Source organism: Passer domesticus, chromosome 20 (genome assembly GCF_036417665.1).
Source record: "Passer domesticus isolate bPasDom1 chromosome 20, bPasDom1.hap1, whole genome shotgun sequence".
In the NCBI taxonomy this organism is placed as follows: domain Eukaryota; kingdom Metazoa; phylum Chordata; class Aves; order Passeriformes; family Passeridae; genus Passer; species Passer domesticus.
Window position 1 is genome coordinate 10,853,865 of NC_087493.1, and position 26,163 is coordinate 10,880,027.

Here is a 26,163-nt window from a genome sequence, read left to right on the forward strand (position 1 = left end):
TTAGAGCTATACTTAAAATTCTTCTAGAAAGAGCAATGGTGTAGGAAGGAGTCTGACTGATTTGGTCATTCTTTCCCCCCATTGCCAAAAAAAAAAGGGATCTCAAATCCTTGCAGGGTTTTTTGTTTGCTGCTGGCCCTTCTTTCATTAAGGTAGGGTCTGCCTAGAGAGGTCAATTTTCTCTGACAGGGAATGCTCAGCCCCTGCTGCAGCAGCTTTTCTGCTGCCCTCTGTGTAAAATGAGAACTTCCAGGAATGTTAGCAGAAGGCAAGCAGAAATGTCAGAGCACTGCTTTGTAGCAGCACTGCTCACCCCCGAACTTCTGCTCGGATATGACTGGACACTGAGCCCTGGAGAGGGTAAGAGACCATTTTCCCTATTAAAAGGTTGGTTTTCAATTCAGTGTCGCTCCATTAAGGTTTCATGCTTTCAGTGTTGTGTTGAAACATGTTCACTGTTATGAACAGAACATGCTCAGTCTGTAATTTTGATGTGACATCTGGTTAGGAAATTTGCCATTGAACTAACATTTCTAATAAATGTGGCTGAAGGAATAGGCTGAGGCAATTGCTGGAAGCAATAAATGATTTCCGAGGAAGAACTACTGAGGACCATAACTGGTAAAACTTAAAAGCTGCAAGTAAAGAATAGGCCACCCATTCTTTACCGTGGCAAATGTGAAGAAATGTTCAAAATTTCTGTGTCTAAGAGTGAGAATCTGTGAATATAAGCTGAATGTCACAGGCTGGCCATGGAGGGGCTGTGGTGGCCTTGCTGTCACTTCTGCTCTAGTCAGAAATTAATTTCTGAAGATCTTAATGTGATTTACCTCCACTACATGTCAAATAAAGTGAATGCACCTGTCCTAGGGGGAACTTCAATTATAAATTTGTTTCCAAGTAGGTTCCCACAGAGTGGTATTCTTGGAAGTCTTGGAGTGAGTTTAAACTGAACATGAGAGGCAAATAAATTGAATAACTGAACATGAGAGGCAAATAAATCCATAATCTGGGATTAGAGGAAGAGTAGTTTCAAGAGCATGCCACTCGTGTGCTGCGATTCACACTCCTCCTGTCTCCACAGACACATTGGTGGTAGAGGTCTGGGCAGCAGATCCCATCCAAGGAGGTGACGCTCGGGATGCCCTTTCTATCCCCTGCCAAGCAGCTGAGGAGCTCTTATTACACAGCAGGTGAGTGGGGTGGGCAACCTGGCAGACGGGAAGAGGTAATCGAAGCAGCAAGCAACTATGAGAGCAGGAAGGAAGGGGAAGGAAAAGGAAACAATGAAGGACATGGTATTAACCGCTGCAGGAAATTCTATCAGAATCTAAAATGAGCTGTCCTTGTGAGATCAAAGGTTTGTGTAGCCCAGCTTCCTGTCTTTGAAAGTGATGCTCAGGAAGGATCATCAGCATAGAATAGCACTTCTACAGAACTCTCCTACCTCCAGTAATTTGTATTTATGGAATCCCTGAGCAGAATGCAGTGTCTAAGTACTTAACAGCTCATGGAGGAAATTTAACTGATTAATTTCTCAAAGCACTTTTTGAACTCAAAAAGTGTTCCCTGAACATAGGTCACGTTACTGTGATCCTCTACTAACCAAGGCCAACCCATAGAAAGTGAGATCTCCCTGCTGGTCTGCAGTGGAGCAGGGCCCACAGCAGGGTCCCCTCGATGGCTCCAGGCTGCCATCCCCTGGCGCTGGGGGCTGGAGCAGAGGGCCTGCTCAGCTGCTGCCTGGGAGCTCCCTGTGACTGACAGGAGCCTGATGGGGCCGTGGGACCGGCACCCCCTGCTCCCCTCACCAGCAATAATGCTGTCGGCTGCCTGCCAAGGATCCTAAAGGAACTTCGTGTCAGGTGACAAGGCCCAAGCTGAGGAGAAAGCTGATGCCGCCTGTGCTGTCAGAGCAACAGCCAAGGCCTGAGAAGCAAGGCACAGCCACCATCCCAGCTGATGTCCTGGGCTCGGTGTCCTCTGATTGCCCATGGTGACTGTACCTGGCTGGGACACGGCTTTCCTGAGCTCTCCAGAGGACCAGGGGAGTCAAGGTGCAGGGAGGGCTGAGTCTCCATAACCATCATGTGAGAACCAGCAGCCCAGCCAGGGCTTCTCCAGCAGCCCTGATACTCCTGGGGCTCATGAGGGGCCTCTGGTGTACAGCCCTACAGCCTTCCCGAAATGAGGGCTGGGGAAGCACAGCCTGAGCAAAGGGACATGGATGGCAGCTGGACCTCAGAGCAAGCCCTGCCTCTGCCTTCATCCTCACTCAGACAGGGACTCTAGGATGGCAGCTGTAAAATGCTGCACTTTCAGAGCTGTACCCCAGCCTGTGTTTTTAATTTGTGGGTTAAAATGAGAGAGGCAAAGCCCCATCCAACCAGAGGAACCCCAGCTGACTGCTGGAAGTACCTGGGCACCTACTTTGCTGCCCATGGGAAGGGACATCCCAGCAGGGAATGGCCATGGCATTGGGCCATTGCATGGGCTCCAAAGGGGAGCACTCTGGATTCAGGCTCTGAGCAGGGAGAGCACGCTCGGGCCCCTTTCTGCTGTTTAACCTTTCATCTGGCAATGGAGCTGTGCTGCAGTGAGTCTCTCTGGGGTAAGAATAGCAGCTGCTGCCTTGGCACACAGCACACGTGGCCAGCTCCTCCAGGGCAGCACGTTGCAGTGCCACATAGAAGGCAGCCTACCCGCCCAGGAATGTCTTCAGGCGCTATTAGTGGAAGCAGATCATCCCCACAAACAGGCACGACCCCGAACAGGAGTCTTAGGAGACTGGGGCTATTTTGGGCTTTTGACATTGAGCATGAAAGGAGACACGTGATGGGCTGATCCTCCTGTCATGGGCCTCCTCCGAAGCTCCTTTCAACCCTGTCCCCTCCTCCAGCAATGGCTCTTGTGGAGGCTGAGGAGCAGTTTGGTGTGGCCTTGGAGGGCAGGAGGTGAGTGCAGAGGGAGCTGTGAGTTTGCTGGAGGGGCAAGGTCATTCCTCAGTGCCATCAGCAGTGCTCATCATCAGGGCAGGCCCTGCCTGAGGGTGTGCACCTGTCCCTGAGTCTCTGAAGTTAATGCTTGTACCAGCCATTGCAGCCAACAGAGATACTCACAGATGTTATGTGCCATCTAGACTCTACCCACACATACCTGAAGCTTTGGAGATGCCCTCAGTTGGGATTGCTCCCAAGAGGAGCAGCCAGCCTCTAGGTGGGCTTGGGCAGGCAAGAGTTCATGCCAGGAGGCCCTGGCTGTAGAGACAGAACAATGCACACTGTAAGGCAAGGAAAAAGACTTCAGGGGATGAGGAAGGAGGAACAAGGTTAGGAGTCTGCTAAGGAGCCCTTGGGAAAAGTTGTGCAGTGTCATAAGAAGGAAGTACTAGTCAGGCATCTCTGCAAGGCCTTGGGTGGCTTTCTGAAGGGCTGGGATTGAAAGCTGAGGACTGCTCCTAAAGAGCCATCTCCCAATTCTCTCCACAGACAACACCAACAGGTTCTGCTTGTCAATGCTTGTTAGAGACTCTGGAATCAGGCTGGACTTCCCATCAAGAGCTGGTGAGGCTGCACTCAGGAGCCAGGTAAGGCGAGAGCCCTTGGGATATTGCTCATGGGTCTAACAAACAAATATCAGAGTGGTCAATTTCAACTTCCCTTCAGTGTTGAGATTACTGACAAACAAAACCTAAACTGGTGTTTAGGGTTTATGAGGGCCAGCATCAAAAGCAAGAGTAGGAAAAGAAAAAAGCAAAAGGATCACCCTCTCTTGACTCTCTCACGGAAAAGAAGCTGTGCTGAAAAAACAATGGGAGAAGCATTAGGAGGATGTGAAGGCAGGAGCTGGACAAAGAGTTGCTGGAGACAGGAGAGAGCACAGGCTGGATTTTTCAGGAGTCTTTACAGCAATGGCCAGCATCTAAATTTGTAGATCCTCAATCCAACACCAACCCCTGCTTTTCCCTTCTCCCAGAGAGGAAAAGTAAGGAAACTTCTTCTGCCATGCAATTGCCCAAGGAAGACAAAACCCAAAGAACAAAACCACTGGCCATAGTGTGTATGCAGAGGAATCTACTACAGTCTTTATTCACTAGACACTGAGGTGGGTACAAAGGCTCATGGCAGAAAGAAAGTGACCGAGAGATTCACATTTTGTGCAGCCCTCAGGTCACTTCTGTGCCTTGTGACATCCTCACTCTTCCTCTTCTATCCTCCTATGGAACTCGCGGCTCTTGGCTCGGAGCTTGTTGACCTGTGACTCTGCAATGTCAGCCCGCTCCTCAGCTTCCTCCAGCTCGTGCTGGATCTTGCGGAACTTGGAGAGGTTCACATTGGACAGCTGCTCCTGGGAGGGAGAAGGAGTTGGCAGTGAGAAGTTTGGGGGTTGCGTTTTTATTGGGCCTTGGACTGGGCAGAGTCACAAAGCTCCAAACTCCACCCATCACTGCTTGTACAAAGTCTCACAGTGAGATTGATGAGATCTCACAGTCATTCTCATGTATCCCCTTAACTGAACCAGAAGACTTATTCTCTTCTGGACTGTTTCCACAATGAAGAAGCCATGCTCAGACAATCATAAATTCAGGGGCTGTAGGATCCTCAGTCCATCCCTGAATGCTGCATGCCCAGAAACAAGCAAAGGTTCCTTGCACTATTCTAAAAGCAGAATGCAAAGTGGTTTGTGGTGGGACTTCCAAAAACTTCCCTTTCTGCTATCAAAAATTCTAAAAATACGGTATTTGCAAAATTTCTTTATATATTGCACTGCTGATATCAATTCAGAAAAATTCTTACAGGTTGTTTTGTGGTTCTAATGCAAATAATACTATGCTATGTGCATTTGCCCTCCTTAGTAGTCTTCTTAAGGGCTCATTGCTTTCATTCTCAAAGGTGAGACTACTTTGTGAGACTTTCAGAGAAAATGAAAGCACTTGAAATTGATGAGCATCCCCATTGGCATCTTCTAAATTGCTTATATCTGTCTACTAAATGGCCAGACTACCCTCTGGGAAAGTGGTTCTTGCCAAGCATTCAGAGAGATACTTACGGCCTCCTCAGATTGTCTCTTGTAGGATTTCACTTTCATTTGCAGCTTGTCCACCAGATCCTGCAGCCTGAGAATATTCTTCCTGTCTTCCTCAGACTAAAGCAGTTGGTAAACAGAATAGACAGTCAATTCTTTGTTCTGCATCATGTGAGGTTAAAAATTGCCCTTGGGGATGGTGTGGGTAAAATGTGACTCACTGTGAGAAAGCCCTGGGAGAGCAGGAGAGCTCGTGCCTTACCTGGTAGGTGAGTTCCTTCACCCTGCGCTCGTACTTGCGCACGCCCTTCACGGCTTCAGCGCTGCGCTTCTGCTCAGCATCAACCTCCCCTTCCAGCTCCCGCACCTGCAAGGACAAGCCCATCCCTGCAGCTGCCCTGACAATGGCTCTCCAAGGAGAGACACGCTCACTCAGGCACAGCCCCAGCCCTACACACCCTGGCCTCCAGCTTCTGGATTTGCTTCTTCCCTCCCTTCAGTGCCAGCTGCTCGGCCTCTTCCAGACGAAGCTGCAAATCCTTCACTGTCTGGTCCAGGTTCTTCTTCATCCTCTCCAGGTGGGCACTGGTGTCCTGCTCCTTCTTCAGCTCCTCTGCCATCATGGCCGCCTAATCAGAGCAAAAGGTCAAAGCCATTTTGGGACTGGAGATATTTTGGGGAGAGTACACTCATCGTCAGCAATGCCAGGAGTGTCCAACTCACATCAGTGATGGCCTTCTTGGCCTTCTCCTCAGCATTGCGGGCTTCCTGGATGGTATCCTCCATTTCACCCTGGATTTGGGCAATGTCTGTTTCCAGCTTCTTCTTGGTGTTGATCAAGCTGGTGTTCTGTGCAATGGGACGACATGGCAAGAGTTGAATTCTAAAACCTGCCATAATGAACCTTTTTCCTGAACTAAGACTTTCCCCTTCCAACTTCCAATTCTTACTCTGGAATTATTGTTACAATGGTTGTTTATAAAATAACAAGCTTGGCTAGGGGAACAGATGCAAAATACGCCTTTCCTTGGGGACAGCAGTAGAGAGGCCTTTCTAGTACTACAGGTTCTCTGGTAAATTCCTGCCCTCTGTGTTTGGTCAGTATCAACACAGCTCTTTGTTTCCTGCCCTGACCTGGGTGTGGAGGAGTTGCACACGTTCAGTGGCATCCAGAAGCTCCTGCTCAGCCAATTTCCTCGACCGCTCTGTCTGCTCCAGGGCTGCCCGGAGCTCCTCAATTTCAGCCTGCAGCAGGTTTGCTCTGCGCTCCACCATGGCCACCTGCTCCTTCAGGTCATCCTGTGTCCTCAGAGCATCATCCAGATGGATCTGGGTGTCCTGGAAAGAAAGAGAAAAGAAATCAGCAGCTGTCAGTCGCTTGAGTGGCAAAAATGTCATGGATCTCATTTTTTCTCTTTCTGTTGCTTTGCTGAATGAACCTTGAGCACTCCTTGTGTATTTCTCAGGTTCTTCTGTGCCTCTGCAGCCACACGGTTGGCATGACTCAGCTGGATCTCCATTTCATTCAGGTCTCCCTCCATCTTCTTCTTCAGCCTCAGGGCTTCATTCCTGCTCCTGATCTCAGCATCCAAGCTGCTCTGCAAGGACTCCACAACTCGCAGATGGTTTCTCTTCATCTGATCAATCTCCTCATCTTTCTCTGCTATCTTCCTGTCAATCTCAGCCTTCACTTGATTGAGCTCAAGCTGCAGGCGCAGGATCTTCCCCTCCTCATGTTCCAGGGAGGCCTGCACAAGTGGACACAAACATTGATAACATCAATGAACCTACTGCTTCCTTTTAGGGATAGGATATTTCCAGAGATCTCAGCTGTCTGTACTCCCCAGCCAAAAAAGAGGACAACCCAGACCTTGTTAGTCCTATTTCCTCATTTCTGTAGACACCAGTGATTATGGTCATATACCTCAGCTTCCTCCAGAGCAGCCTGGATTTCAGATTTCTCCTGTTCAACCTGCTTCTTCACTTTCTCCAGTTCATGAATTGCCTTTCCTTGCTCAGCAATCTGCTCCGTGAGGTCGGAAATCTCCTCTGTGGGAACAAAGATCAATGACATGGTCAGGCACAGAGCAGAATGGGAAGGGCCCTGTCCCACCAAGGTGACAGGCATCTCTGCAGACCTGCAGGCACACACCCGTGAACAATGGTGGTAATGGCTGATAGTGAGAAAGGCCAGGGAGGAGCAGAGGCCCAGGGACTTACGCTGCAAGTTCTTGTTCTCCCGCTTCATTGTTTCCAGGTGGTCCAAGGACTCCTCATAGGCATTCTTCATCTTGAACAGCTCCGTGCTGAGAGAGCGCGACTCCTTCTGCGAGGCCTCCAGCTCAGCCTGTGTTTCCTCATACTTCTGCTTCCATTCTGCCAGGATCTGAAGAGAAACAGGGTGTGACTAAGGCTGTGGCCATCACGGGGCCATGCTCTTGCCAGGGGTGCTGGTGCTGAAGGCCAAAAGACCTTGTCAAAGTTCTTCTGCTTCTTATCCAGAGCAGCACAGGCAGCATTGGATCTCTCCACATCAATCATCAGGTCCTCCACTTCATTCTGCAGCCTCTGCTTTGTCTTTTCCAGGGAGGCACATTTGGCATTGACAGCCTCAACATGTTCCTCTGCATCCTGCAGGCGCTGGGCCAGCTTCTTCCTGGAAAGTGGTAAGCACAGTTCTTAGCTGAAAATTTTGGTGGATGTTCATTATCATCTCACCAGATCAGTGAGACATTTCTTAGTGTTTGAATCCTAATGCCCATGGTTCAGAGCCTATATCTGCCGGCCTTTTTTTTTCTATTTTATTTCCCCAAGGTCTTTGTTGTGTTGGAGGGGACAAAAAAATCAATAATTCCATGCCATGGGCAGGGACACCTTCCACTAGACCAGGTTGCTCCAAGCCCTGTCCAGCCTGGCCTTGAACACTTGCAGGGATCTGGCAGCCACAACTTCTCTGCAGTCTTGCTATCCCTCCACACTTTGCACAATCCCATACATGTCTTTTCTCCTGCATTCTTTGTCACAAACCTGTTTTCCTTATGTTTTTCTGTTCATATAACTCCTCAACCTTCTATTAGGCTTTTGCTTTTGAAAATCTCAGTGTTGTCTTTAAGTTTCCCTTATTGGTGTATGCCAACCTTCCACACAATGCTCACGTACTTGGCCTCCTCGAGCTCCTCCGTGCGCTGAATCGCGTCCGTCTCGTATTTGGTTCTCCACTGGGCCACTTCACTGTTGGCCTTGGACAGGGCTCGCTGCAGCTCCCCTTTGGCCTCCTGCTCCTCCTCATATTGTTCCCGGAGCAAGTCACAGTCGTGGCGAGCAGACTGCAGGGCGTGGGCCAGGGCATTCTTGGCCTGATTGCAAAAATATGGCAATAAGAAGTAGGTGTTTCCTGGGAAATTTCTCTTACTGGCACTTATACACTGATATATATCCCAAAGTGTTAGTGGTTGAATGACTGCCTCATAAAAACATGGGAGTCCTGCACTGCAAGGGCCTAGATTGCACCATCTAAGGGGATGGTATGAACTTTTAATTTGATCACCTTCTGAAGCCTTGAACACTTCACAAAAAACAGTATTATGTCCTATAATTATTTCATATGTAACATGAGTATCCTCACCTTTATCTCTTCCTCTAGCTGTCGCTTCAGTTCTTCAATCTGCTGGGTGAAAGCCTGTTTCCCTCTAGACAGCTGAGAAATTAAAGCATCTTTTTCTTCCACCTGGCGTCCATATTCACCTGAAAATGTTTGTAATTGAGATGACATTTTAGTATCCAAGAGAGCAACTTATGGGGTTATCCCATTTCCAAATTACAGATGGAAGGGCTGTACCAGATTCTGTCTGCAGACGAGCTCTTTGAGCACTAAGATCGCTAATCATGCGCTGATTCTGCTCCTCCTTTGTTTTATATTCACTCAGCTGGTCCTCCAGAGTGCGGCACATCTTCTCCAGATTTGCCTAGATATCAATTGCACATAAAAAAAGAGTAAATACCTTGATTCTGCCTTCTTTCAGCAGGAAAATATGTCCAGAAGATGCAGTTGACATCTTGGGACTGTACATGCACCCATACTTCTACACATGAGATTTGGAGAAACCATTTATAATACAACCTGATAAAAATTAAATCATTTAAGATTAAAGAAAAAATAACACAATGCTATCAAATTCCTAATAAAAATAATTGTGTACCTTGGCTTTAGACACAGATTCTATGTTGCTGGCCAAGTCATCAATCTCCATCTTCAGCTCACTCTTCTCCTTCTCCAGCTTCTGCTTCACGCGTTGCAGGTTGTCGATCTGCTCGCCCAGCTCAGCTGTGCTGTCCGCGTGCTTCTTGCGCAGGGCGGCAGCCGTGGCTTCGTGCTGCAGCGTGGCCTCTTCCAGGTCACGGCGCATCTTCTGGAATTCTGCCTCACGCTTCTTGTTCATCTCCACCTGAGCTGCTGTGGCCCCTCCTGCTTCCTCCAGGCGCTCGCTGATCTCCTCCAGCTCCCTGGACAGGTCAGCGCGATGCTTCTCTGCTTTAGCGCGAGAGGTTCGCTCTGCCTCAATTTCCTCCTCCAGCTCCTCAATGCGGGCCTGCAGAACAGCAGGGACCCTTGACAGCCGTGCCCTCCTCCTGCCTGAGCTGAGCCTGAGCAAGGCAGGGTGAGGAACAGACACTTGCCTGCAGCTCCTTGATTTTCTTCTGAAACTGCATGCCTAGAAGTTGCTCATCCTCGATCTTGCTCTGGATCTGGCTGATTTCAAAGTCTTTCCTTTGGACCAAGTGAACCGTGTTAGAGCTCAAAGAAAAAAGACAAGTGCTGCAGCCCAGCACTCAGGTGCCCCAGAGCCACACTTACTTCTTCAGTTTCTCATCCAGCTGCTGCTTATCATTCTCCAAATCCATGATGCTGTCCTGGGCCAGCTTCAGGTCTCCTTCCAGTTTCCTCTTTGCTCTCTCCAGGTCCATGCGCAGTTTCTTCTCTTGCTCCAGGGACCCTTCCAGCTGAACACAACAAGACCATCAGGCCTCTGCCAGCCAGGTCAGGCTCTATACCTGTTCCATTCCTACTCTATGTCTGTGTGCTTACATCATCCACTTGCTGTTCCAGCTTGATCTTGGCTTTGGTCAGAGTATTGACTTTGTCTTCCTCTGCCTGCAGGTCATCCAGGGTCTGCTGATGTGCCTCTTGGAGGGCTTTCTTCTCTTTTGTCAGCTTCACAATGGTCTCGTCCAGGGCTGCCATCTCCTCAGTCAGGTTTTTAACCTGTGAGAAGAAGGGAGCAAGCGCAAACAGAAAATGGTGCTTAAAACTTTATAACAAGACAAGTCTTTTCCAAAGTGCAAGTGACAGTTTTTGCCTTATACCTTGTTTTCAGTGGCATGTTTTTCCTTCTCCACCTTGGCCAGTGTTAGCTCAAGGTCATCAATATCTTTCTTCAGCTCTGAACATTCATCCTCCAGTTTCCTCTTCTTGGCTGTCAGTTCAGCATTAATTTCCTCTTCATCCTCCGCCCTTTCAGTCACCTCCTTGACTTTGGCTTCCAGCTGGATTTTTGTTTTGATGAGCTGGTCACACCTTTCCTCAGCATCAGCCAAAGCATCAGCTTCCTGGTAGGGAGATGCCATTTTTAGGAATATGCTTTTTCAGGGAATATTGAGATACCTAATCTTCATCGTGCAGGGTCTTATATAGTATTTTTGTATTTTAAAATTTGATTAATGTTCCGACAGAATGACATATAACATAGAATTGATTTGATATTGTTAGTTTTTAAACAGCCAGGTTTAAAAGCTAAAACCAAATAAATTCCTTTTCAATCTGCCTGCAGGCATGAGTATTTATGTAATTGTGCAGTGTATAGAATCCAATATTATCTCATAATATCAAAATTTGGATCAAAGTACATGATCATAAGAATATCTCAGCATACACCATAGAAAAGTTTCACCCATGTAATATTTTGACTACAGATACCTCACAGCCCTTACAGAAACTAGTTATACCTTTGAGAGCACCACTGAAAGAATTTCAATTAAACTGAACTAAATCAAAGTTTCTATGTGGTTTGAAAACTGCTATTGTAAATAGCAACCTGACAGTCACAGTAGAATTAGGATAATGCCTACTGGTGGTACTCACAGACTGAACCTGGAGCTGCAGGTCATTTTTCTCCTGCACAAGTTTCACCATTTTCTCTTCCAGCTCCTTCCGCTTTGCCTCAGACTTCGCAAGCTCCTCCTTGGTTTTCTCAAACTCTTGTTTCATGTTGGCCATCTCCTTCTCAGACTCTGCACTCTTCAGCAAGGGCTTGATCTTGAAGAACAGCTTCATCCATGGCCAGTGCTTGACATTCATGAATGCACGAATGTTGTACTGGATGCAGAAGATGGACTCCCTGAAAGACAAGTCGAATTAAAATTCAATATTTACACCATGATGACATAATAAGCCAAGTACAGTGAGCCTGATTTGAAGAAAAGTTTACCTTCTCTCCACCATTTTCTGGTACTCCACCCTCATCAGGTAGCCCCTGCACCTGGCCTGGGTGCGGGTGATGAGCTGTGCCAGCTTCTCATCCCTCATCTCTTCCAAAAGCCCCACCAGCCCAGCTTTGAAGAACACCTTAGGTAAGAACAAGAAAATAGATGCAGTGTCTGTACTTCTTTAACGTAACCTGATACCCTGCCCGCCATGATATACACTATGGAAGTTAAAAGCAAAACCACAATCAATATATGTAGTGACAGACGTTCTTTTATAACTCCAAGCTTCTGGTTACTTGCAGTTGAGGAACTATAATAGCCAGACATTTTTCTTTCATTTTTATTCACACGTGATTCTTTTTTCCTACAACTTTGTCTTAAATTAGGAACTTGATTAACCCTTAATTAAATCATCCTGTGACCATGAATTTCTGTTTATTCAAGTGTTGAGTAATCAAGAATCTGATTTATTTATTTTACACTATTTCTTATACCCTATTAGATAATTTCATGTGCTATCTGGAGTATCTGAGTGTCAGGATCAAGCCGTGCAAACCAAAACCACGTAGCACTTGAAGCAAACAATCTTTTACCTTAGTGTGACCAAATTTGTATTGAGTATGGTCTATATCAATTGATCCAAGAAGTTTCTCACAAGCCTTCTTGCTGTCAATGAACTGTCCCTCTGGGATAGCACTGGCATTTAATACTTTGTATCTGAGGAAGAAAATGGAAGGACTTGCTTTGAACTCCAGAATATTAATGGTCTTTTCCAACCTAACTGATTCCATGCATATGAAGAGGTCTGTTGTTGAGACCAGCTAGCAGGTACATGGCAAGAAAGAGTCTTAAGAACTGCTGAGAACAAACAGCACTTATTAAACTGAAACTTTAGAGAAGGCTTTCAGCACAGGAGGGGAAGGTTAGTTTTCAAAAGCTATTTAAGATGGACAAGGTGATCCAGTAAGAGGATGAAGTCTGACCTTTGTTTAAAATCTGCATACAGGACTCTGTTGGGAAATCCTTTCCTGCAAATCCTGATCCCTTCCAGCACGCCGTTACAGCGCAGCTGATGCAGCACCAGCTCGTGCTCCATGGCACCTGGCAATGCAGAACACAAATACATGCCACGTTCTGCAATACAGTGGGGAAGAGCTGCACCACACTGAAAACCTTCTATGTACATGTAAGTCTCTTACCAGGTGTTTTAGTTTCATTTGGAATGATGCACCGCACAAAATGGGGATGGGTGCTTCTCAGGTTGGTCATCAGCTTGTTTAAATTCTCCTGGGAGAGTCATTAAGAAAAGCTGATATTAGCAAATGTCATTTCTGCTGTAGGCATCAAGTCCTCTGAAATGACATACTATACAAAAATTAGCAGAACTCTGAACTCAAGCTCTCTGCACCAGTTTTTTCTGACTTTCCACAGATCTTGGTATAATTAACTTAGTAATCTGAGTAATGTTTAGGAAAGACTGTACTCTTAAATATACTATTTTAATGCATTTCATTGACTCTAGTGGAGTGCCTTCATTTGAATGGATATCCATCTTCCATTGGATGTACCCAGAGAGATAAAGCAGTACCCCTATAAGGCCGTGTGAAGCATTCTGCAGTGGCCTTTTAGGCTGGGTCATATGGAGCACACAACATAGAACCTTTGTGTTTTCCCTACTGAAAGCAAAAGGGACAAAACCAACAAGCTGAGTTTTAAATGTCTAGAGTATACATTTATGTTGTAGGGTATGCTGAGATGAATGCCAGCCTTAAACAATGGGAAAACTAGGCATTCAGTGAAATGAAGTATGAGCAGATTGATCGGATTTATTCCCAGCAGAATGTGGCCCAAGAACTTCAGAATCTTTTAACAGAACCAAGCCAAAACAAGACTAGCCATAGTAATTGATGGGTTTACTCCTTGTCTTAGGAAGAAATAATGAATTCTCTACTGTACCCTAAAAAGAGCTGAGACAGTCTGGAAGGAAGAACCCTTCTTCTTGGCACCTTTCTTGCCAGCACCAGCACTCGCCTCAGCTAAATTGAAAATAAAACATATTTTAGATTTTTTTTTTGCCTTTTTGATTCCTTTTTGCAAGCTGTACATCAGGGAAAACATGGAATTCAAAGAACCAACCTGCATCTGCTCCACCATAGTTGGCAAAGAGTAAAGCCAGGGTCTTCACAGATGACTTCTGGTACAGCCCAATGACAGTTTCATTCAGAGGGTCCTTGTTCTTCTCCAGCCACCCAGTGATGTTGTAGTCCACTGTGCCAGCATAGTGCACCAGGGAGAAGTGGGCCTCAACCTTGCCTTTGGTAGGTTTTGGCTTTTGGAAGTTGCTGGACTTGCCCAGGTGCTGGTCATAGAGCTTGTTCTTGAAGGAGGTGTCAGTTGCCTTGGGGAACATGCACTCCTCTTCCAGGATGGAGAAGATGCCCATGGGCTGGGAGAAATCACAAGAAGAAACCAATTGTAATTTATCTTTCAAGGCAATAATGATCTTCACCTAGGCACAGTAATGGAACAAGGACTGAGATATTTTCTTCTAGAAAATGGGATTGATCACACTGATACTTACATTTTTTCAACACAAAATTACTCATAAATGAAATAGAAATTAATATTGTTTGTGTTGACAATGTACTCTGTAAAATCAGAGTACTACCTTATTCAGTGGAAGTCAGAGCACACACAGATGTGTTGGACAAGTTGAACATGAGCCATTGCAGCAAAGCCACCAACTCATCCTAAGCTACACTGTGCTGCTAACAGCTCAAGGGAGTTGATCTTTCCCCTCTACTCAGCTGTGAGAAGAAACATCTGGAGTGCTGTTCCAGCTCTTGGCTACCCAGCACAAGGGAAACATGAACATGGAAGATCCCTTTGGAAAATGAGACCAAGTAATTACAGAGATTCCATGCATGTAACTGATTTGAACAGGAAGGATACCTTCTCAATGAGCTCAATGCAGGCAGCCAGGTCCATCCCAAAATCAATGAATGTCCATTCAATCCCCTCCTTCTTGTACTCCTCCTGCTCCAGCACGAACATGTGGTGGTTGAAGAACTGTTGCAGTTTCTCATTGGTGAAGTTGATGCACAGCTGCTCAAAGCTGTTAAACTGAAAATAAAATAAGAAAGACACATATTTGAAGACTTGCAGGAATAATTGCAATACCTCCTCTTTTAAAAATAAGTAATGCAGTTGACTTGATTTCCCATGCGTTTCTTCTGTCCGTTTTATGACGTTATGAAAAAGAAGAAAGGATCAAATTAATTGTCCACAAGGAAATTTTTTTCATTGATAAAATTTAAAGATAAATTGTACATCCTGTTTAAAATGAGACCAAGTTACCGGGAGGAAAAAACGTAAGCTTAGGACTATCATGATTACATGTTTTTATACTGTCTTGGACCTGTTCATATAAACAATGAACTTTTTTGATTGGACCATTTTGTACCTTTGATTTTGCACATCTTGAAATAGCACAAGTCCTTTGAAAGGTCCTTTTTTTAACTTAAAAAAGACAAATAACATTAATCATGTGATAATATTATGTTGTCTTTGAAAATGTCTCTCAAATTGATCATAACATTCAGTTGTCACTTCCAAATAGTTCTTACTAAATCTTACTTACATCAAAGATCTCAAAGCCAGCAATGTCCAGCACACCAATGAAGTACTGCCTGGGCTGCTTGGTGTCCAGCTGTTCATTGATGCGAACAACCATCCACAGGAACATTCTCTCATAAAGCGCCTTTGCCAGAGCACCCACAGCATTGTGCACCTACAGGAAAAAAAAAAAACAAACTGGAATTACAATACGAGGCAGAGGAGAATCAAAAGGATATTCATTCTACACCTGGTTCCAGGTTGCAACATGTTTCTTACCTGCTGTGCTGTTTGGCCCTTGGTGACATATTCATTCCCCACCTTGACTCGGGGGTAGCAGAGAGCCTTGAGCATGTCAGCTGAGTTCAAACCCATGAGGTAGGCAGCCTTGTCAGCAACTGAAAAGCCAGAGGAGAAAGGTAGAATTTTACGTCCAGCAGGCTTTGAATCCTAGAGCGTTCCCTAAAGGCTGAATGTTTCAGATTTCTGTTCTTTGAAAAGTTTTGATAGACTCTCGTAGAGGGAATCTTTGTAACATCACACTTGCTATTATGCATATTGAGCTTTTCTAAAAAAATTTTTGTTTGAAATTCTTCACTGCAGCACACAGAAAGTAATGAAGTTTTCAAAAATCTCCTGGCACAAAACTGAAAACTGAAGCTTGCTAGTCTGAATGTGTGCTCTATACACGCAGCTCAGGAGCTGCAGTGACAACAGTCGGGTACTGATCTACATTCAGGTGATCAGGTGATCTAACAAAAGAGTTAGAGTGAAAGACAGAGACAATATCTCTGTTCTCCTTCAGATCTACAACCTACAGCCTTTTCTGAGCTTTTGTTTCTGATATTCAATGAAACTCATTGGGCTTCATCCTGTTACCAGTGGTGTTCCCTACCTGCCTTTTCCTTTAACGAGAGGAGGCATTGCTCACAGAACTGAAGATAGAGGTTGTAGGCCCTGTGCCAACAATGGAAAGGAATAAAATAACTCCTCTCACAGCTGACTTTACTGAGCATCTGATAGGTGAAGGTGCATGGGAACATGGTTCCCGATCATGCTAAAACTGAATCACTGGGCTGTTTCACAATTACAAGCCATATTCCAGCAAAGGTACGACTAAAGGAACATCCATAACTCCTTACTTCTTGAAAGAGTATGAAGACCAGTTTAAAGTATTAATTGTTCATAGCATAAGTTATGTAAATCCCGAAATCAGGAAATTTGATGTACTAAGGACAAGAGACAGCTGTTTTTTCCTGAATGATTGTTTTCGTTGAGATCTAAAGTCCCACAGAGAAAAACTTTTGCTGTTTTCCACATATGTAGTGACTTACAGATGGTTAATTATTGAGTTTGATAATACCTTCTGTGCCTTCAGGCTCTGCTTGCTCCTCTCTTGGTTTCTGCTTGAATTTCAGGTTCCCATAGTGCATGACAGCCCCTGTCAGCTTGTAGATGGCTGTCTTTTCATCAGCAGTGAAGCCCAGGATGTCAATGGCACTCTGGTAATACAATGAACAAAGTGAAATACTTGCATGTTATCTGATATATGACCTGTGTCTGTTGACCTGTTCTGTACATTACTTACATCTGTTGCCATCAACTCCTCCTTGTCATCAATGCTGGGGACAGTGATCTCACCTTGACTCACAAAAGGGAAGTCAAATGGGTTGGTGGTAATGAGGAGCATTTCTGAAAACAAATGTTCAATGTAAATTTAATTAATCTTGTAAAATAATGGAATGTTGCTCAGAGATTTTCCTCTCAGAAGTTCAGGGATGTCTCCTACCAATTAGCTCTGGCTTCTTGTTGGACATGATCTGATAAAAGATGTGGTAGCTTCTTTCCGCCTTGAGCTGGAAAGTGACTCTGGACTTCTCCAGCAGATCTGCCCAGGAAGGTCAAAAGAGTTAGACACTTGTGGGAATGTATACGGAGATGGGAATTTGGGAAGGGATGAGAACTGTCCAGGAGAATCTCTTACAAGTTTCAATGTCAGCAGAAGCCAGTTTGCCTGTGGCACCAAAGTGGATTCTGATGAATTTGCCCTGTTAAGCAGAAGCAGCAGCAGGTCAGCCTGGATGTCTTCTGCTGACATCTCCTTTGCATGAAGAACTGCTCAGGCATCATGTGTGTTGCCATGAGGGGGAGAGATTTTATGCAAAGCAAGAACTCACAAAGCGTGAGGAGTTGTCGTTCCTCACGGTCTTGGCGTTTCCAAAGGCCTCCAGCAGGGGGTTGGCGCTGATGATTTGATCCTCAAGCGTTCCCTGCAGGGACATCATTATTCAGTCACTGTGTTTGGTTGACAGGGCTATGACAGGCCAAGCATTCAGTCTGTCCTTCCTGACTCACCTGCATTTTGCCTGATGATTTCTCCTCTTTCTTCTTGTCCCCGCTGGCTGCAATTGTTGCAAAGTACTGGATGACACGCTTGGTGTTCACAGTCTTCCCGGCCCCGGATTCTCCGCTGCCAAAGCCAAGAGAGAAGCAGAGGGTGTGTGGTCAGGCAGGAGGTGCCCTGGCACCGGGCAGCCCCGCAGGGACCCGCGCAGGGGGTGTACGTACGTGATCAGGATGGACTGGTTCTCCCGATCTGTGAAAGCAGAACAATGGGAGATGCGTTAGCGGCTGACCTGGGTAATGCTAAGCTGAATGAGAAGTAAAACTGCAAACTGAAGTTGGGGATTCTTCAAAAAGTCCAGGACTACCCCATTCCCTTATATGTCCTAGTAGGTTAAACATAAGCCCAAATGGATATCTTGAATAGTCAGAAGCACCTGGAGCTGAGACAAGCTGTGTATCACATGCCCTTCAAAAATTTTCCTCACGAAATGAAACCAAAGTATCTACCCAAGTTCAGAATACAACAAAAAATAACTTTTTCTTTCTCATCAGTGAAAAAATGTAAAAAAACTTAGCCAAGTACTATTTCTGCAGTAGGAGAGTGTAGAATTTTGTACAATTAAGTACAAATAATTCACCATAAGTTCCTGAATGCTCATAGGTCAGTTTCACTTGAAATTGTTTGCTACATAAATGGACCAAGTTCACAGTCATGCTTCTTGGTGGCTCCAGCTGGCTTGTCATGTGCTCCAGTGAGATCAGCAGGGCTTTTTTAATTAGTTTGCTGTGAGGGACGTTAAGCACTCACCAGTCAGCATGAACTGATAGGCGTTGTCAGAGATGGAGAAGATGTGTGGAGGGGCCTCCTGGCGCTTCTTGCCTCGGTAGGCCAACACCACCTCGGGGTTGTACACCGGCAGCCACTTGTAGGGGTTGACAGTGACGCAGAAGAGACCCGAGTAGGTCTGCAAGGAAGGGACACAGCACCTTGGCTTCCCCTGAGCCTGGCCCAGCAGCTCCTGAGGCTGCCCAGAGGAAGCTGCTGCTGCCACTTACGTAGATCATCCAGGCTGCGTAACGCTCTTTGAGGTTGTACAGCACAGCGGGTTCGTGCAGGTGGGTCATCATGGCCATGTCCTCGATTTTGTCATACTTGGGAGGGTTCATGGAGAAGATTTGATCATCCTTCACAGTCAGGGTCTGTCAAGGAAACAAAAGATCCTCATATGTCAGCTAAGAACGCAGTGAGGGAAGAAAATGTTTTCCTTCAGCCTTGTTTTTGACTCACCTCTCCCCCTTCAGTTTTGACAGTGACTTTGCCTGATTCCCTGCTTGTGATTGTCCCTTTCACAAAGGATTCTTTCGGATGAACAACAAAGACAGATGACTTGGCATCAAAAGGTTTGTTCTGGGCTGCAATTCTCTCCTTTTCTGATTTTCGGAGGTAAGGAGCCGCCTCCCCAAAGATGGCCATCTCAGCATCTCCAGAGGCCATGTCTGCAGTTTACTGAGGATATGTCAGCAGACGAGTCTGAGGAGAAAAATGTGGTACTGATTATTTATTCTGTAAGATTTGGGAAAAATTTCATCCTGTGCCTTGGTGTCTCTTCATACTCAGGGTATTTTAACATGACATTACTAGAAACTTAATTTTATGCCAAAATAAGAGGCTTTCATGGATGCAGTCTAGGTCTTCAAACATTCACTGATGACATTTTCAGAACTGTGGATTTGGTGCTTTAAGAATACTGTGCCTGGAAGACAAGAGTGAATTTGTTGAACAAGTTTCACTAAGACATCACTATTAGGAATGGAAATAGAAGAAATTGCAAAAAGGATGAACAGTGAAATAAAACTACTGAAAATTGTAGTATAGGTGACCTACAGTCTTGGAAAACAATGAATCTGTGAGACATTTACCTATTTAATGGTAGGGCAATTAATAAATTTTGCTAATGAAGTTCTCCACTGCGGAAAAAAAAAAAAGTGCAGGCTTTGTGACCTTTTAATCTTCTGCCACAATTAATTTGCTCTCTGCATTTGTCACCCTTCACTGCAATACTTAAATAATTTCAGCCCCAGAATTCTGACTTAGGTGAAATAAAATTCAGTCCCTGAAACTGGAATTTCCAAGGCTTTATTAAGATCTCAAATAAATCTTACTGAAAAAAATCTAGAAACACAAGAATTCTCAAAAGTTTTGATTTATTAAACATCTAAGGTACCTAAATTTAGCCAACTGCACTTGAAAATCCTCTAGCTACTTTAGTAAAATTTATTCCCTCTTGATTCTCTAGGTAATAAATATATTTTTTGGTCTGGAGTAAGAAAATGGATATCTAAGAAAGCTGAGAATTCTGGCACTCTACAAAAGTGGTTAGAAGGTCTGTATTTTCAGATGATTTAATAATTAACATATTCTTAAGCAGAATACAGGATTTTGCATTTTTCCCAGCTGTGTTTATCTGGTCCCATTCTCCTCCTGCTGTAGCAAAGATGGGAAGGCAGCACTCCTTTAGTTATGTAAGGTCAGAAATTAAGCAGAAATTAAGAATGTCCCCATGGGGATTTTCTGTTCTTTCATCAGTACTCAGAGCTTCAAACACAGCCTTGGGCACCCTCACCACTTTCTACTGCAATCCCACCAGGTTTGCATACAGGGTGAAGCAGTGAACCTTCCTGACACCCCACCCAAAAGGATCTGTCTCTGTCCCTAAGAATTAGTAAATCAGCTTCTTACCTCTCGTGACACCAGCTGTGTGGCTTGTGGGCTGGCAGCTGGTCAGTGCTGTAAAACAGAAATGGCAGTTCCCAAATTGCTGCTGCACAAAAATGAAGAGTGAAAACATGCAGGTGCCTTGAAAACAGATTTGTAATGGAGTCCCCTCCTGCACAGGAGCACCGGAGGCAGCAGGAATGTGGTGGCACATTAGGCTGCCATCCCTTCCTGGCAGCCTGCAGACCCCATCTCTTACCTTGGAGCTTTCTGTGGAGCCAGGGCAGACGTGTTGCAGGGACATTTTATACGATCTCGCCTGCAGATGCTACAGATGCCTCCTCTTTCTTCGGTCAAAAATATTTTGGCAAACCCTCTTTGGTAAAGCATTGTCTGGCAAACTGAACTAAGGGCATAATTGTCATTTGACATGACTAGATATAATTAGAAAATTTTGATGTCTTAGTGGCTATATGAATACATCTTCTATAAACAATCTTCCAAGGGTGTTAAGGAGGGAATCTGGACTAGTCGAAGCACTTAAAGAACTTGGATTCAGGACTTATGGATTTTATTGCTGGCTTTCCCACCGACTCACTGCTCGACCTGGGATGGATTGCTTGGTATGTGTGTGCTGCAGCTACCCCAGTAGTACAATAGATAAAACAGGATGTTAAAAGATAAATTGGTGTTATTAAAACCTTTTGGCAGTTTTGGTTTAACTCTGAAAGCAGAAGTGCAGATGTAGAAGAGCTGAGGAGGGTGACAGGCACGGTAGGGTGGTCAGCTAAACATTGGAGCAGGGAGAGGCTGGGCTCTACCTGGGCTTTTTAAGTTGATGGCTCTGACAGATGTGAGGCAGCTTTTGGGGTATCAGGAAGAGTGGGCACACATAGACACAGAGGCATGTGCCTGTGTGCCTCCCTGCACACACTTCAGATTGGAAATAAGTGGGAGATTCTCTAAAAACTGTTCTTGTGAAGCCTGTGATGGGTTATACCTGCTGAAGCTCCTGATCTGCAGGTTAGTGCCAGTGAGCAAGATGCTCCCTGCTTTTGCTGGCAACTTAACTTTTCCTTAACCCTAGGAAGAATAACTGATTTGAAATGCCTTCCAAGTGAAACCAGGACACCGACTTACAAACGGTAGGAAAATCCTCTTTTCAGTAATACCTATACAAATAATTGGATGTATGCACAAACACGTCATGTCAGCATGCAGTCCCAGGTGTTCTCTACCGATACATCCTCACTCAGGCACTTCCAGTTCATTACAAATACCTTGCACACTTAGTCCAAAACACCACGAGCACTGGGGGTGGCAGACATGCCTGGGCAATGCTGATGGAGGGGGGAAGGGGATTTACTGGTGGTGCTGGAGAGAGATGGGTCTTGTTTTAGGAATAGAGCACAGCCATGTGAGCTGATCCCATCAGATTTAGGCTGAGGTACTTAACAGCTTCTTTGCCTCAGTCATCAACAAAAGGAATGGTTATCCTCAGGGCAACCAGCCCCTTAAACTGTTAGTCAGAATGGACTCCCTGCAATCCAGGAGGAATTAGTCAGCAACCCGCTGATTTTAGACACTCACAAATCTGTGAGGCCAGACAGAATTCACCTGAGGCCACTGAGGGAACAGTGGCAAGAATTTGCCCAGCCACTCTCCATCATTTATCATCAGTCCTGGCTAACCAGGACTTTTTCTATAACCAGGTGTGAGAGACTGGAAAGATTGATGTCCTGGGACATTTTGGGATGCATGGAGACCAGATGACTCTGAGGAGAAAAAATATGGGAAAAATAAAAATGGGAAAAATAAAAATGGGAAAAATACAGGAATGGCAGATCAGGCCCTGCCCTGGTGAGGCAGTGCACTTCCCCACACCCCACCCCACCTAGAGCCACGATTCTGTGATTCTACAGCTGAGGGTACTGGGCTAGATCACCTGACTTTGGGGACATTGCCCTTCTAGTGGCCAACAGCAAAGTCGTTCTACTCAGAGAGCTCTTCTGGGTTTTTGCTGTTGTGCTGTGCAGGATGTGGACTCAGCTGTGCAAGAGGCAGGAGTGAGGCACACAGCCAGCTAGCTCTGGGCAGGCAGCTGAGGGAAGGTTGGTTTGCATGGGAAGCAGTCCGTGAGTTGAGGTGTCTCCAGGTATTGACAGACACCAGTGATTTAGGGATTGAATTTAGTGTCTGAAGGTCCCCATAGTCCAGTGGTGGAACAGAAAACCTTTTTTGAAAATGGTCCAAATCTCAGAAGATATGTGAAGTAGAACACAGCAATGAAAGGAATTCTTTCATCCAGATGGCTTTTGAATATCTCCAAGGATGGAGATTTCACAATAGCTCTGGGAAACTTGTGCCAGTGCTCAGTCACCCTCACAGGAAAAAAGTATTGCCGGATTTTCACTGGGGAAAATCTGTGTGTCAGATTGTTCCCATCGCCTCTTGTCTTGTCACTGGCCTGGTTCCATCCTCCCCTTCAGGTATTTATATCCATGGATACAGTTCTCCTGATCATTCTCTTCTCCAGGCTGAACAGTCTCTGCTCTTTCAGCCTTCCCTTATGAGATGCTCCAGTCTCTCATTCACATTACTGGCCCTTTTCTGGACCCTCTCCAGTAGCTCTGTATCTCTCTTACACTGGTGAGCTCAGCACTGGACATCACTGCACGTGTGGCCTCAGTGCTGAATGAAGGGCAGGGATCACCTCCCTCTACCTGCTGCAGCACTCCTGCTGCAGACACCATTCACCTTCCTCACAGAAAGGACACATTCTTGGCTCATTGTGTTCAACTTGCTGTCCCTCAGAACCCCCAGGTTCTTTTTTTGCAAAGCTGTTTTTCACCTGGTCAGCACCCAGCATTTGCTGGTGCCTGGGCTTGCTCCTCTCCAGGTTCAGGGCTTTGCACTTGCTTTGTGTCATTGGGTCCCAGATTCATGTCAGGGTTTTGCCTCTCCAGTACTCAGCTGCACACTGTCCTTAACACAGAAAACACTTAATCTTAAATGGGCCTTGGCAACTGCAGAATCACAGAGACTCAAATCTTAATGCCACATTTATCTGTATTGCTGATTAAGTTATAGAAATGTTAAAACATTAACCACTTTCACTTGAAAGCTCTAATTCATACCCACTTCCTTTTTTCCTCTTTTGCATTAACAAAATAAGAACACAGAAAACAAGAACTTCTCTTTCAGCGTTTTGAGTTGTTGTTTTTTAATATCTTTTTGAAGGAAATTAGGGCTAAAGCAATGGCAGCTGTAAGAGCATGCATTGTGAATACAGGTAGTATATGAACTCTCAGTCAATGTCTACAGGGGAAAACCACCACATTTGTGGAGGCTGGAAGAGGAGACAGGAGCAAGTGCAAAAAAAAGGTTGGGCAAATAACCCAGCATTCCATGTTCTAGTATATGACATAAAGCTCATGGAAAGTGAAGTGTTTGGTCAGCTGTCATAAGCATCCCTGAAAAGCAGTCTAAGCTACTGAGCATCTGCTTTGGATTTAGTTTAATTTATACAGCTCTTTTCTTTCACCAAGGTACCATTTATATGACACTGATATAGTGGTTTATTACAAAGAAGTAGTCTCTAATCTGAAATGGATGATTCAGATTTCACTGTAGTTTCACTCTCTAGATCCCCAAAAATTACTTCAGGGGAAACTTTGCCATGTGTCCTCTATCCAGGTACAGCAAGGAGAAATCTGTCCAGGAAGGAATCTTTTGAAAGAAGTGCAAGCACCTCAAAGGAAAAAAAATAAAAAGAAGGCAATGTTTCCTGGGAACCATTAATATTCTGTCCATTCTATTTCCGTCTCTTCAGGGTGAACTTCGCTGAACTTCACAGCAGCAAACCACAGCAGAGATAAATGGCAGGAGGCAGGCTGGAAGCCATCTCTGGATACAGACTGTGCTGCACAGCAATGCAGTGTCGTCAAGGTGCACATTCCCCGTGGAGGAGAAAGGATTCAGTCGTGCTGAAAATAGATCCTTCTTGAGACAGAGACCAGACAGCTGCTCCCTTCCTGCAAGGGCCTAAGATGTGGATTTTGTTCCCCCCATCCCACAGTTAATTGAGGGATAAGGAGTGAGAAGGCACTTTTTAGCCAGGCAGCAGCCAGGCTGGGGAGGGCAAGGGGAAGTTCCTGCAGGAGCTGTGTGTTGGGCACTGGGACCTCCCCCTCCTGCTTGCTCGGACTCATCAAGCTCCTGAACTGGAAACAAGAATGGCCAGTATGGCCAACAGCAGGAAAAGGAACGGTGTTTTGTAGTCTTTATCCCTGGAAGCTACTCTCAGGCTATATTCTCTGTGATTCCCTAAGACAGATGGTCCTGCAAGGTGCTCCCTCTGGCTGGGGAAGTCTCCAGGTGTCCCCTCTGGCTGGGTATGTATCCAGGTGGCTGCTCCCATGCAGCTGAAGCCATGGCTATCAGTGAAATCTTTGATTTCACTTTATTCAATCAACAGACAGTTAATTCCATGCCACTTGCTAAAACATATCCCTCCAGAACACCAAATCCATAATACTCATGAACATCAGCTGAAATGTCCTCAGCAGAAGAAGCAGGTTTAGGTTGTTTTCAGTCCTTGAAGAGCAGAGTAACCTGAAGGCAGAGTCAGAGATCTGTGGAGCTCATTGGGGCAGCAAAATGCATCACATCACATCAGGAAGGAGCTCCAGCAGGTGAGAAGCAGGAGGGCAGGCAGAGTACAGGAGATTCTTCTCATTACCACAGGCTGGACATATTCTCAGTGGTAGCTGCATGCTGGTAAGCATTTCTCCATGTCCATAACAGGAATTTAGGCGTGTGGTTCAAACATTTTTTTTTTTTCATGAATTGCCAGGCATGATTTTTCAGAAATATTTATATGAAACAGCACTATCACCTCTGTGGGTTATTTCTGACATTGAAGAAGTAAGATTGCATTATGTCCCTGCCCATTTCAGAGAGACTGGATTAGGTGAGACTTAAAGGTCTGTTCAAGCCAAACCCTTCTGTGATCTGTGTGGCTCTCTGAATGGCTGTACTGGGTGAGTCCAAAGGAACAGGCAGACTCTCACACCCAAGACATTTGTCATCATCCACTCTCCCCAGACACTCAGCCTCAGCATGACATTCCACTCAGGTGGTGAAGCCTTCTAGAGAACAAACCACCTCAAGGTGGTGAAAAATGTCATGACAATGGAGATAACACAACTTATAATTTGGAAACTCCACTGAAAATGACGTGTTCTGTGTGTCCCTGCCAGTAATAGGAGACAGAAGCACAAGCACATTCCAACTACCTCTATATGAAGCCTAAGAAGCCTTTGGCCTTCTCAGGTCTCATTGACCTATTTGTACCCCCACGTGGAGCCTGTAATGGTCATGGGATAGAGCAGATATCCTCTTTAACAGGGATCCCCTTGCACACCCTGCTAGTGAGCCCTGGGAGGCTGGAGAGAGCTCAGGGCTGCTCAGCTTCTGCTGCAGTAGGAAAGCTCCTGCCTGGAGAGCAGACTCAGGTGCCTTACACAGACAGAGGAGTCTCCTTGTGTGTGGGGACAGGCCACTGCAGCTCCTCCTCAGGTGCTCAGGGTCTCTGATGCCCAACAAGGAGTTGAGAGGTGCCCAGGGGCATGGGGGGCACCAGGAATGAGCAGGACCTGTGTGGATGTGTCGTAGTTGAGACGGTCACAATACAAAGCAAGACTCCATTTTCAGAAGGCGTCAAATTGTTTTTATTCTAGCATGTATGCTTTTTATACACTCTTACAAAACTCCTAAGTTTACACTTTACTTATTGGTCACAAGAGACAAACAAAGTGCTCATTGGAACAGGCAGTTGCATGTTTCTCTTATTTATCCTTCTTTCCTTCTTGGTTTCTATGTCAATGACCTTGGTAGAAAATTCTTTCAGGGCAAACATGGATCCTCTGATCAAACTTGTCTCTGGCTCACAGAGGTCACTGTAAAACCTCTTCCAC

General features: G+C 45.5%; 1 protein-coding gene and 1 long non-coding RNA gene across 2 annotated transcripts; one reads left to right on the top strand and one right to left on the bottom strand.

Moving 5' to 3' along the window:
- Nucleotides 1-4,167: 4,167 nt before the first annotated feature.
- LOC135284215 (myosin heavy chain, skeletal muscle, adult-like) lies at nucleotides 4,168-18,964 on the bottom strand. Its single transcript, XM_064395616.1, has 38 exons — nucleotides 18,758-18,964; nucleotides 18,526-18,669; nucleotides 18,278-18,434; nucleotides 17,692-17,719; nucleotides 17,479-17,593; nucleotides 17,301-17,393; nucleotides 17,108-17,171; nucleotides 16,913-17,011; nucleotides 16,712-16,815; nucleotides 16,487-16,625; nucleotides 15,403-15,521; nucleotides 15,149-15,298; nucleotides 14,461-14,631; nucleotides 13,645-13,954; nucleotides 13,465-13,544; nucleotides 12,708-12,795; nucleotides 12,492-12,609; nucleotides 12,102-12,225; nucleotides 11,511-11,647; nucleotides 11,165-11,420; nucleotides 10,390-10,632; nucleotides 10,112-10,288; nucleotides 9,881-10,026; nucleotides 9,703-9,793; nucleotides 9,225-9,614; nucleotides 8,864-8,990; nucleotides 8,651-8,769; nucleotides 8,185-8,381; nucleotides 7,498-7,681; nucleotides 7,246-7,411; nucleotides 6,950-7,074; nucleotides 6,465-6,773; nucleotides 6,160-6,363; nucleotides 5,749-5,874; nucleotides 5,484-5,654; nucleotides 5,288-5,392; nucleotides 5,050-5,145; nucleotides 4,168-4,347 (listed from the first exon to the last, which is right to left on the bottom strand). Exons 1-38 carry the CDS (start codon nucleotides 18,962-18,964, stop codon nucleotides 4,195-4,197), a joined length of 5,832 nt encoding a protein of 1,943 aa, XP_064251686.1. The 3' UTR covers nucleotides 4,168-4,194.
- On the top strand, nucleotides 11,181-24,198 carry LOC135284221 (uncharacterized). Its single transcript, XR_010349664.1, has 7 exons — nucleotides 11,181-11,652; nucleotides 12,515-12,694; nucleotides 16,542-16,628; nucleotides 17,543-17,620; nucleotides 18,772-18,870; nucleotides 19,767-19,853; nucleotides 24,018-24,198. It is a non-coding gene; the product is annotated as an uncharacterized LOC135284221 (long non-coding RNA).
- Nucleotides 24,199-26,163: the final 1,965 nt, after the last annotated feature.

Coding starts and splice junctions, on each gene's coding strand:
- LOC135284215 (XM_064395616.1), bottom strand. CDS start 18,964: ATGGCCTCTGGAGATGCTGAGATGGCCATCTTTGGGGAGGCGGCTCCT. Junction 11,421..11,510: donor CAGAAAATGGTGGAGAGAAG/GTAAACTTTTCT, acceptor CTTGTCTTTCAG/GGAGTCCATCTTCTGCATCC. Junction 7,682..8,184: donor GAGGAGCTCGAGGAGGCCAA/GTACGTGAGCAT, acceptor ACCACTTTCCAG/GAAGAAGCTGGCCCAGCGCC.